Source organism: Catharus ustulatus, chromosome 14 (genome assembly GCF_009819885.2).
Source record: "Catharus ustulatus isolate bCatUst1 chromosome 14, bCatUst1.pri.v2, whole genome shotgun sequence".
Lineage (NCBI taxonomy): Eukaryota > Metazoa > Chordata > Aves > Passeriformes > Turdidae > Catharus > Catharus ustulatus.
Window position 1 is genome coordinate 6529910 of NC_046234.1, and position 12398 is coordinate 6542307.

At 48.5% G+C, this 12398-nt stretch overlaps 1 protein-coding gene across 1 annotated transcript; it reads right to left on the reverse strand.

Annotated features, from left to right (window-relative positions):
• Window positions 1–739: 739 nt before the first annotated feature.
• On the reverse strand, window positions 740–11913 carry FGF16 (fibroblast growth factor 16). The gene is made up of 3 exons (XM_033072052.2): window positions 11637–11913; window positions 5316–5419; window positions 740–1755 (listed from the first exon to the last, which is right to left on the reverse strand). Exons 1-3 carry the CDS (start codon window positions 11911–11913, stop codon window positions 1510–1512), a joined length of 627 nt encoding a protein of 208 aa, XP_032927943.1. The 3' UTR covers window positions 740–1509.
• Between the last annotated feature and the right edge of the window lie 485 nt (window positions 11914–12398).

Sequence of the window (12398 nt, forward strand, 5' to 3'; positions counted from 1 at the left end):
CATGATTTGGCATCGTTGCTGGAAGCTTTCCCTGCAGGTCTGTGACATCCCAAGCAGGTAGCAAGGGCAGACATGTGCCACAAGTGTCACTTGTGTGCTAGCACAGCCAAGCCTGCCCCATGAGTGTCCCTGGCCTGGCCTGACTGGAGCAGGGCTTGGGCTTCCTGGCACTGTTGGACACAGCTGGGAATATGGGGCTGGCTCAGGGCTGCCAAATGTCATCAGGTTTGCTGTGCCCAGCTGGAGGAGTGGAAAGGTGACAGGACTGTGGGACCAGGCAGCTTCTGCAGAAGAAAATGCCACACAGCCATGAACATCCAAGCACTGCCTGCAGGGGTGATCCTCATCCACTGTAATTGCCTAAGAGCCAGGGTTTAGAATTGCTGTTGTTGCTTTTATTTCCCCACAGATTTTTCCTGGTGCTGCAAGTAAATCTCATGCAAGATGTGCTGGTTTTATTGCAGGACTGATGGGTCCATCCAAAACACAGCAGATGCTCCAAATGTTTGTCCTCTTGGTTTTGAGCAGGATGGTAAATCCATGGAAATGCCCCAAGGAGACCGAGCTGGTGCTGCCCAGACCTGGGACTTGATGTCATCTTCCTGCAGGAGTCTGGGGCTTAGGTAATTGATCTTTACTGCATAAAGCCCTTTTAGAGGTGGATTTATTGTTCATATTGCTGGGGGAATACTGGGTTAGTTGTTGAAGAATGCCAAAAAAAAAGGGCTAGCAAGAAATCTACAATATAAAGACAATTTTATTGCCGATAAGCTCTTAAAACTCATTTTTTTTCCTGTTTCAGTAGGACCTTATTCTTCCTGATGAAAATCCGGTCATAGCATCTCTCATTAAAAATAAAATTATTTTGAAATAAATAAATATATAAAATAAATATCATATACATTTTATAAATAGTTTTGTCCTTATGCACAGTATCCATGCTTACATCTGAATAATGTTCCTTGCCCCACTCCCACCCCAACAGCAGGAAGAACCCCACAAATCAGGACCAGTCCATGGAGCATCATCCATGTAGCAAACTCCCAGGCTGCTTAAGCAGGGCATCACTCAAAGGCTTTTCCTTAGCAGGGAGCTGTCCCAGCTCAGCAGCAGCATCTGCAGCAGTTCTGTGGTCTTTGTTTTCTTTTCTTCTCTTCATTTTTAGGTTGTTCTGGGGCTTTCTTTTCCCCATTGATCAGGTTTGCTGACCTGCTCGTTTTTTAAGCAACCATAACATTGAATATTCAGCCTCTCTTGTAGCAACCGGGTAACGAAAGTGAACGAAAATGGAAGATTAAATGTAGGGTTCCCTCCCTTCCCCTACCCCCGCCCCATAAATAACCCAGGTTCGATATACACTGGAAACAAGGAGGAACAGCAGTGTCTGAATTCAATGTAAGTGCTTCCCTAGGTCATCTACGCTTACAGGAATGATGGAATGACTATTAATAGAATGCTCTGGGAAAAAGCTTGGGAGCCCAAGTATGTACACTGCCACTGCAGGAACCATCACCTGTAGTGGAAGAGGTCTCTGTACATGGCAGGGATTTTGGCAGGGTCCACAGGCCGGGGTAAGAAGTGGGTGAATTTCTGGTGTCTCTTAGTCCTGTACCCCTCGCGAGGGGAGCCGTCCTTGTTGAGGGCCACGTAGTACTGGCGCTCCGAGTCGGGGTGCTTGTACAGGGTCGAGGCGTACGTGTTGTACCAGTTCTCCTCAAACTGCTCGCGGAAAACGCACTCCCGGGTGAGCTTCTTCTGCCGTGGGCAGCGCAGCAGGGGAACAAAGAGACACTCGTGTCACAAAGGTAAAAGAGAAAACACTGGCACCCTTCCTCACTTTGTTTTTCAAGCGTTTCCCTGCTGCCTTCTCCTGGCTCCCCTGAGGATCAGGAATGTGTTGCTGGGGATGCTTCCCCTTGATTACAGCTGGAAATGGGCACAAGTCAAGACCCAAGGACCTCTGGGGCTGGAGGAGGAAGGACACAAGAGCAGGACAAGGTGGGTGTGGATTTTGCAAAGGTGCTCCATGAATAAACCAGGCAGGCACACAGCGAAGCTCCAAACCTGTCCAGGTGTGAGTTTGAGCTTGCTGGGGTGGTTGGGACATGTGCCCCTGTAGCAGCGCCCTCCAAGGTACCACACAGCCCAAATCCCCTCTTTTGGGTGAAAGAAGCAGCAGGCAGCACATCTGAAGGGTCTTAACAGGGAAACAGGAGCAAGCACTGCCTTGTTCAGCGCACACAGCTGGGTTCACTGAGATGGCAATGAAAGCATTGCTCAGGATTTCACCTCCTGGAGTGCCAGTGAGCTGTGGCAGGAGGATGTAACAAGACCCAGAGGGATTTGGGATGTCAGACCCAGGGAAGGTTTAGGGCGGTGATAGGTGATGTGATGAGGTCTGGTCCATCCCGTGCTGGCATCTGGGGACAGAGAGCACTGGTGTCACCACAGCCACTGCCAGCCTTCCCATCCAGCCCTTACAGCTGGGGGTTCTTGGCAGTGGCTGTTTCATGATGGACTTTGTTCATGCCCAGTGCTCCTTCCCCCTCCCTCCCATCTCCATGTGCCTGGCTGCAGTGGGGAGCAAGGCTGTCCCTCTGCCCCACAAGGACACAGGCAGCTTTACCAGCCCTGCTGGGCTGTCACAGAGGGTCCAGCCACTCCATCCCCTACCACAAGGTACTGCCAGGGTGACTGGGAGCCCTCTCAGCTGAAGGGCAGCCTGCAAATGTAGGGAGCTCTAATATTACAGGCACTGTCCCTCTGCTGTAAACTATCCGGGCAGGGAATGTGTCCCCTTCACAGCACACAGAGTGCTCAGTAAATGTTACTGCCTGCAGTGGATGTGTTTTGTAACACAATCCAGCAGCTCACCTGTGCTCAGAACCTGTTTTCAATGTTTTGGTGCTAATTAAATAAAGCCTGAGGTGAGTTGTGAGACCTCCAAAAGTCCTAGGCCACAGCCTTGGCCATCTGAGACCCAGGGAACTGCAGGCTTCTCTTCCCAGATCTGTCAATAAATACAGGCTGGGTTTTTTCCCTCCTCTCAGATGCCACCTACTTGGAATATGTTGGAACCTGATGACTGGCTGAACTCTGGCTGTTGCTTTGCCCCCATTCCCCTGTGCTGCACTGGCCAGTTTGGAGTACAGTGTTTGTGGAAAATGTTTGGCGAGTCTGGGGTGACTCTGCAAGGTGTGATTTATTCCTTTCCAATCCCTGGGATGTCCCCACTGAACCTGACACCACACAGGCAGCAGGCAAGGTGCTGCCCATGACTTTTGCTGCCCGAAATATTAGTGGCATTTCTGAAATCCTTGGGAAGCTTTACAGAAATGCTGGCACGAGGTCAACAGGGACAGGCGGAAGAGCTCTGTGTCCCGAGGGGACTCCACGTGTCGCTGTGGGGATGGCTGGCTCTGGCTCATCAACACAGGCATCAGGCAAAATTGGCACAGAGGGAAATAAGAAACTTGCTGAAAATTTAAAAATACCGCTGTACTGTGATCTCCCAAAATACCATTGTAATGCTAATGCAGTTGTCAGGCACTGTTTTATGGACCTTTAATTAAGAATGCTGTAGTGGCTTTTGAGTTCCAAAAGCCATCATTGTACAACCCACGTGTCCCAGATTTTAAAACTCCAGGGTTATTTGGGGACCTGGCTCGTGACGCCAGCACAGTTTGGAGCAGCCTTTTGAGTGTGTCCCTGCAGAGTCCTGCTTGGTGCACAGGATCCCAGAATGGTTTGGGTTGGAAACAACCTTAAAGATCACCTCATTACAACCTCCTGCCATGGGCAGGGACAGCTCCCAGGACTGTCTTCAGGTCAATTCTGTTTCCAGATTCAGTGCTGTAAAATGTTCCCCTATTTTTGTTTCTGTGTTGTAACATGAACACGGGCTCTAGAATTTAATTAACCCATCATGAAACTCGATTCACAATCAGAGCTGCAGGGTTTGAAGGCAAAGAGGGGGGGCTACATGGGCTCATGTTCTCCAGCAGGCACAAGTGAAAGCTGAAACTCAAGGAGCTGCTGAGCTGCCTTAGAGTTTGACAGGAGAGGTGCTGCTCCAGCCCTGCTTTCTGAAGTGTGCTTCAGGAGATTCTGTGTTTTATGGAATCCTGGTGTTTTTTATCTTTACTGTTTTGCACATTTTTAATTTAACCACCGTCTCTGCATTTAATTGCTGTGCAAGGTAGAAGCTGTTACAGAAATTAGCTGGGAAAGGAACAGTTATTGGTGCATGCAGTACTTGATGATCAGAGAATCACAGAACGGTTTGGGTTGGGAGGGATGTTAAAGCTCATCCCTGCCCAAGCCCCATCCAACCTGGCCTTGGGCACTTGCAGGGATGGGGCAGCTACAGCTTCTCTGGGGAACTATCTCACATAAACATCAGCAACTGTGTCTTAAATGGTGGAATGGTCCATGGCAGTTTCATGTGGAAATGGAACAAGGAGAAATAAGCTAAACTCATGGTTTACTGTTTGCCAATCAAAGGTTTTCTAACAGCTTCTGTGTATGCAGAGTACATGAGTTTTAACTTGCACACTGAGGCTTATCTGATGGTGAGAGGAAGTGCTGCCTTCTGCTTTGGTTTAAAACTGGTTTATTTTATTTCTTTTTATTTATGGTTCATTTTATTTCATGTGATCCACCCTTAATTGAGCTAAATAATTAGGAATTGAGTTAAATTAACCTGTAGGAAGCACCTCTGCCCAGCTGTTAAGACCTGGCATTTTGACTATAAGTCATAATGCTTAACGAGTTTACACTTGGGGTTTTTAGGCAAAACATGGAAAATTTTACCCTGAAAAGAGCACTTCTAGGAAATCATGAGCAGCAGCCCTAAACTCCTAAAAAGAGTTACAGAGAATTTTACAGTAATGTTCAGGCCACAATTTCAGCTTCTGTTGGTTAAAGAGCCATAATACAAAGATAAGACCTGCAGATAGGTGCAGACCTGACCACAAGGAGAATAAAACTGATGTGTTATTCAGGCTCTGAAAACACATAAACAGTTGCTGGCTTTATGTTAGATGTCTCCCTGCCTTTACCTGGCCACTGCCACACCAGTTCTGAAAGGTAAAACTTCAGTGTGATGTCTAGGGGCTGGCACCTATGGGCTCTCACAGCAGGAGTGAATCCTCCCTGAAACCCGATTTTCTGTCTATCATTTGTGTAAAAACAGCAGTGGTATCAAGGGTGGGATGGAGATCAGTGGCACCCCGAGGTTGTGGGGGGCCTGTGGCATGGCTGAGGCTGCAGTGCTGGCTGTGGGACAGGGTGGAATCAGCCCAGCCTGGACTTACCGACCCATAGAGCTCGCCTCTCTCATTCATGCCGAGGTAGAGTCCGGAGTCCACCCCACGGATGCTCACCAGCCCCACTGCCAGGCTAATAAACTCCAAAATCCCTAAAAAAGAAAAGAACTGCAAATCATACAGAGGGAAAAAACCATCAGGCTCCAGCAACAAAAACAAACCAGCCATTCCCAGCAACAATACAGTTCTTAACTCTGTAGTCTCATCTGCGTGCAATCTTCTGATTTCCAGTCTGGGCTTCTCCCCAGCATTGTGAATTTGAGTTGCCCAAGAGGGATTATCTTTGCTAATGAGAAAAGCTTTGCAAGGTTTTGTTGGTTTGGGTTTGGATTTTTTTCATAATTATCACCAAGAAGACAGATGTAGAATTTTGTGCCTGGCCACTAGCAATGTCAGAAGGGTGTTACCATGCTGGGTTTTATGCTTCACCAAAAGGAGTGTGATTTTGTCTTCTGGAATAAGATGATTGTCCCACAGGTTTTAAAGCCATGGGTTCAGCAAGAAGTGAAAAGTGCTAGAAGAGATATCTGTGAGGACCATCTTCATCCTGGCACTCCAGTTGGATACTTGTCAACCCAAAATGTATATACAAGCCACAGGGATAGGATCCAGCTTCAAAGCACAGAGGTAAAAATGCATCTTCCTTTGCAGCCTTTGGAGCCGTGGCACTGCCAGTCCTTCTCTGTCACCCCTTGCCACTGTTACTGACAGAATCCCTTCCTACCCCCCATGTCCTGCTGCCTGTCCCAGCCTCCTCCCAATCCAGCAGCATCTGTCCCAGCCATCCCCAGCCCTGCAAGAGCAACTGTTTTACCCACAGGCTGCAGCCTGCTCTAATGGTGTCAGATACTTTAAACATCAGGGGCAGCCTCATTTCCTCTGGAAAGAAATAGCAGGGTCTGGCTGCTGCACCCCCACAGCTGGCAGCTGTTTCAATGGGGGAAAGAAAGACTTGTAACAGGAGAACCTTTGGTGAACGACTTAAAAACAAACGGCCCCTACCCAACACCACAAGTGGTGGGGACCTTCAGTCTTCCCAGAACGACTTCCTGAAGGCAGTGGTGGGACTGTGTTATTACGGATTTCACACACTGCCTATGCAGAGGTCATGGGCAGTTTTGCCCTTGTCCAGTGCAGGATTAATTAGCTGGGAGGCAGAAGGAAGAGGGTTTTCCTCATCTCATCTGACGACTGCATGTCTCCATTGACTGGAGGGAAAAGTTGCTCTAACCTTTAGAGTGGCTCCAGCTCTCCTAATATAGCTCCCCAAACATCCAGCCCTGGGCAATTGATGCTCCTTTGATCAGGTTACCTCCCAGAGCTCCTGTTAAAAGTATTGCCTTGGTTTAAAGCCACCGCGTGACAAGCGGCCACCTGAGCCAGCTGACTTCAGTGGCAGCCACAGCTCTAGGTCACCCCTCAGCCTGGGGCATGGAGGTGACAATTCTCAGACAACACTGTGTCACTGCCTAAATATAGGAGAGCCCAGACAGTGATGGACACCCCTGACCTCCTTCGTGCTGCACAGACTCATCCTGGGGTGCTGGCAGCTAAGCTGGCTGCAGGAATTCCTACCTTCCATCAGACCTCCTGTCCTCCTTTTCCCCTGCCTGCTCTGGGGCTTGTGTGTCTGATCCAGCCCTCCCTGAAACCAGCTGGTGCTAGGGGACATGAAATATGGACTTGGGAGTGGCAAGTCCTAAAGACAAACAGGGAAACAAACACCACAAAACACACTTTATGGACCAGAGCAGGCATTTTACAGGCTGAAATATGCCCAGCTACACATCCTGGCCTGCAGAAACATCAGGAACAGGCAGCACAGGCAGGGAAGGCAGCCTTTCCAAGTCAGGCACAGACCCCAGCTCTCCTCTTCTCAGTAGTTGTTGTGGTTTCTTAGCTGAAAAGAATCCCAAACAGGGAGGAGAGAGGTGCAGGACGAAGGGTGGTTTCCTCCCTGCACTCCCCACCAGTTCTGACACGAGGGAGTGTCAGCACTGCTGAGTGCTTTTTCCCATCCACAGACCAGAAATCACCACAGCCACTCTTTGAAAAGGAGGGAGTGAGGGAAGATGGACAACTACAGGGAGTGTAAAAAGTAAAACAGGAGTACAGAGATACACCCAGGAATGGGGGAGTCTTCCCCAGGCTGGAGAAAAAGGAATATTCAACTGAAACACATCAGGTAACTAGAGAATGGTAGATGCACCTTCCTGTAGGTATAGACACAGCCCTCAGCACCAGCACTTTTTTTGTCTCCTGTCACTTCTGGGAAGCAGGAAAATGTTGGTGGTTCTGTTGAGAAACTGAGGGATGTCTAAGGCAGGGGAATGCAGATCTTTTCTCGAGTATGCCCATACACATGCTCTGTATGAGGCATGTGAATCCAGGTCTCCAAAGACCTGGGAAGGACCAAGTCAGGTGCAGCACCAGCACATTCCTTCTCTGAGCAGGAATGAGACATCCCTCACCTGGTGCAGGTTGGGTAGATACAGGTTTTGCAAATGAAATTTCTTCCAAGGTGTGCCCATGCCAATCTCTTCTGACAACATCCCTTCTAGTATTCCCCTTTTCTGATCTCTGAGTGGCACTTGGAGACATGCATGGAAGATGACTATGTTGAAAGAGCATTAAGAACATAACTTGAGCCCACAAAAGTCAGGAGACAGAGTGAAAGCTGAAAATATGTGGGCGGATATCCATCCTGTCCTTAACTCACTCCAATTCTAGACAAAATTGCAGCTTCGTACATCTGATCTCCAGCAGCACAGGGAGTGGCCACTGGGGCCAGCTCAAGAATTCTCTTTCCAATTGTAGCGGTGTGTTTTTGTGGTAGAGCATGCTTTTGTTTTTTTCTTTTGCTTTCTTTTGTTCTTTCCCCCAGGATTTGCCTCTTTTTTTCCCTCACTTTGACTATTCATTCTCTTTGTTCCTTGAGCATTTCCAGATAAGACTTGGAGAGATTTGATTAAGACTTAGACTGGATTCATTTACCACCAAAGCACTGAATAATCTCCTGAGCTTTGCCATGGCCAGACCCACACACTCTCGCCTTACTCTAAACCATCCCTCAAAGAACAATTCAGCTCCCTGCACCTGTCTCTTCTTACATGACTGTATTCAGGAGCTGGGCTACAGAAACATCAGATGTTGTATTAATGGCTGCAAACCTAAAGCTTCGGCTAAAAACCTCAACAACTGTTCAGCAACAGGTGCACTGTGGTCTGAACGTCAAAATTACAGCCAAACTTTCTCTGGAGGTCTCAGTAGCTTCTCTAAGACTCTGTGTAACATATCCATCAGCAGGTTTGTACCCCAGAAGAGCTTCGTTTTCTGCCTTTATTCACCTGCAGTGCAACGTCAAGGTCTCTTTCTGTCCTCCACTGCAGTGAGTAGCACTGTTGGGTTCACTTGTTTAATGCTGCTGTAAAAGAGATGTGAGGCAGAAAAGGAGCAGTTCCTCCTGGCAAGGGATTTTCCTGGCAAATTTCTCTCTGTTTCATTCTGAGGATTGTCATAGGGGTGCTAATGTCAGTCCAGACCCCCTCCAGATTTTGCTCGTCCTTTTATTTCTTTGTAGAGGGAGGTTCTGAGCAGATGCAGTGAGGCAGATACATTTTGGAAAACACTTTATTCTTTTATTCTTTATACCTTGCCAGAGCTGCTGTGAATCTGTGCATTTCTGTAATGCAACAATGAGCTTTCTTCCAAGAAATCTAGAGGGCTTTTCCACATTTTGCATTAAAGCTCCTCTAGGAAAAATAAGCTGTGCTCCATTGTTCTTGCAAGAACCTGTGTTTTTACAAGTATAAAATACCACATTCCAGAAGACAGGTGTGATTTAGGAAGGCTCCAGTCCTTGACAGATAAGAGGCAGTAGTTCCTGTGATTGCTCAGGCAGTGTGGGTGGATGATGCCAGTACCTCCCCATGTCCTACAGTCACACCCCCAAATGCTGTGGTACAAAAGAATCTCTTCTTTTAACCCTCAGTCTTGGGACCTTGTGACTCTGTTCTGCATCAGTTGGGCTTTGGCTATTTTCTTCTCTGGAAGATGTGGATATCTTGCACATCTGGTAGCTTTTGGGATGGCAGTGCATGGGAGGGTGCAGATACTGCCTGTCTATTCCTGACTCCCTCCCAAATTAAGAGATGGGGATGCCAAGACTGGTTCTACTTTACATCCCACCTGCAGCTGGACACGTGCCTGGGCTGTGGCATCACAGCCATCCATGGAGCACCTTAATTATCTGCTCATGGTACCATCGAGCACCTTCCAGCCACATGGCTTTGATCCTGGATTTCTAAGTATTTCTCCAGATGCCCCAAGATTTAAGGTAGCTTTAAAGTCCTTCCCTGAACCCCTTGTGTACCTTTGCATCCCTTACCTCAGTTTTGGAGTCTCCAGAATTGCTCAGGCTGCCTATTCCTGTTATAAGTTACTTCTTTCTGACTGTTGCATGCAAAATTTAGGAATGCATCGATACATGACATCCTAATATGAACCATACCAGTAACACTGGAATTTAAATATTCATGGCTACTGAACGCAGATGGTGAATACTGTGTGCCAATACATTATTGCTTTGAGTCTCTGCTGAAGCAAGGCTTAGTCAAACTTGATCTGAACGCAAGGATTCCAGTCTAATCCTTTGGGGCTTTGTCTTGCAATTACAACAAATAACTATTTATTTTACACTGCCTCTGGGAAAACCCTGAAGCAGAAAACTATAATATCTGAAGTCTGGTCTAGTTTACGGAGCTGGATGTGGACTGCTAAAGCACTTAGGGAATGCCAATGTTTAGATTTATTGAAAGCACTGTGTGACTTAAGCTTCAGTGTGCAAAATCCATGAAAAGTTTTAGCATGTCTAACGTTTTTTTTCCAAGTTTGAAAATATACTTGTTTTACTCAACCTTTATAAAAAATGGACCTGAGACAAATGCTGCCATTTGAAACTGGCTTTTGTAGAACTGTTTAGTTCTACAAAAGGTAAGGAAAAAGAACTGATAGACTAGAAACACTACGTGGCAGCTTGAACTAAAACCAACCAGATGCAATGGGTTTGCTTTCAGCTCTTTGAACGTGGAAACCCATCACATATTGCAGCATGAAAGGTTAAAAGATGGGTGTTTTCAGGAGGTAATTAAAGAACACTTGCCCCACGAGCATATTAGTACCTGACTCTGACCCGAGGGTTATGACTTTCTTGTTGATTTAGGCAGGGACATGCCATGCTCACACCTGGTGTTTATGGAAAGATAAGCTTCCCCAATTGTTCCAAAAACCTGCCTTACACCTCCAACAATAGCAGCGGCAGCACTTCCCAGAGTATCAGAACTGGCTGGTTGCAAACAAGTAAAGGCAAAAAAGAATTCCTTTCACCGAGGAGTTAAATCACTTGAAAACTATAAAAAGTCTTGCAAGCACGTCTTGCAACCTGTTGACAACGTAGCTGAGATCACTGGCAGGGGACTTGTTGATAGCTTACACAGACACCTGCACTAGATGCTGGAGTAGCGGGAATTTCTCTTACTGTGCTCAAACTGACTGCACTCTTTTGCCTGTGGCTTGGGATGCATTTTTTGAAGATTACATATAGTCTCATTAGAGGTCACTGCTCTTGTATGCCACTGATACAGGCACTGCAGTCTTCCAGCTGTATCCCGGGCGGCAAGGTATATCCACGGTGCTCTGCCTATTGTTCCATCTTCTTTCTTTCCGAGATCCCCTAAGTGTTTTTCCCTCTTTGGCTTCACCCTTTCCTTTCCAGGAACCTTCCCAAACCCAGCTCCTGACACCCCTCCAGCCAACAGATCCCTGTCCGCTTTGGGGAGACGCTCTTCTAATCAAAGTCATGCATGTAAAAGAAAGCAGCTCACAAATATCTGCAGACGCCCGAAAGAAGGAGGAGTTTAAAAAAAAATGAAACAACAAAAAATAGCGAGGAATTTCTTTTTCCAACCTAGGAATTTCCAAGAAATTCCAACGAGGAACGTCTCTGTTCTGCCTCCCTCACCCCTAACTTCAGAGGCACAGCTAAAGCTGGTCACCGTGCTCTTTTTTCTTTATTTAATATTTTTTTTAACTTTTTCTTTTTTTCCCCCCTTGCGAAGGCACGTTTTAGTGCACCTGCAGAAAGGCTGAGCGCCGGGAGAGTAGGAAATTGGAAATAAAAACTCCCGCATTGCTGGGGAGTGAGCGCATTTGTTTAGGAGGCCAATTATATCCGTCCCGGGATGATTTATATTAGCGGGGTAATTAGCTGTGCGCGCGGGGCACCTGCTCGGGCACCCCCCGGCCCCTTACCGAAGCGGCTGTGGTCCTGCCGGGTGCCCTGCACCGTGCCGTTGGGGAAGATCTCCAGGTGGAAGCCGGTGCGGCAGTAGAGCTGCCGCCGCCGCAGGATGCCCTTGAGGTGAGCGAAGTCAGTGGGGGAGCCCCGCTGCAGCCGCCCCTCGATCTGCCCCAGGCGCTCGTTGAGGAAGCCGGGAGAGTCGGCGAGGGGCAGCCCGGCGCCCAGCGCGGGGGGGAAGCCGTGCAGGTCGGGGTCCAGCGCGCCCAGGAAGCCGCCCACCTCGGCCATGGGCGCGGAGCGGAGCGGCCCCGGGGGCGCGGGCACAGCGGCCGCTCAGAGCGCGGGCTGCGGCCGCCCGGCCCCGCGCTGCCGGCCCCGGCCCGGCCCCGCGCCGCCCGCGCCTCCCATCGCTGGATCCAGTGTCCCGCCGTCGGATGCGAACTGCACTTTATATACGTACACACTCCCCTTACATTGACATATTGGATATTTAAATGCAAGCCACACCTCACTGGCATCCCCTTTGGCTATTGCTTCCCTCCCCCCCCACCCTTCTCTGATCCATTTGGGTTGGTGCTTTTTTTTTTTTTTCCTAAAAAAAAAAAAAGGGCCCCGCTTCACTCCCTCTTTTATTATGAAAAAAATGGCAGGAAAAAGCTACACATCGCAGTGAGGCGTAACAGCTCTTGGCAGGTCCCCGCCAGCCGACGATGAAATCATGGAGCCCCCGCACGCACCCGCTCCCGCACCGCCGGCAGCCCCGGCCCCGCTCC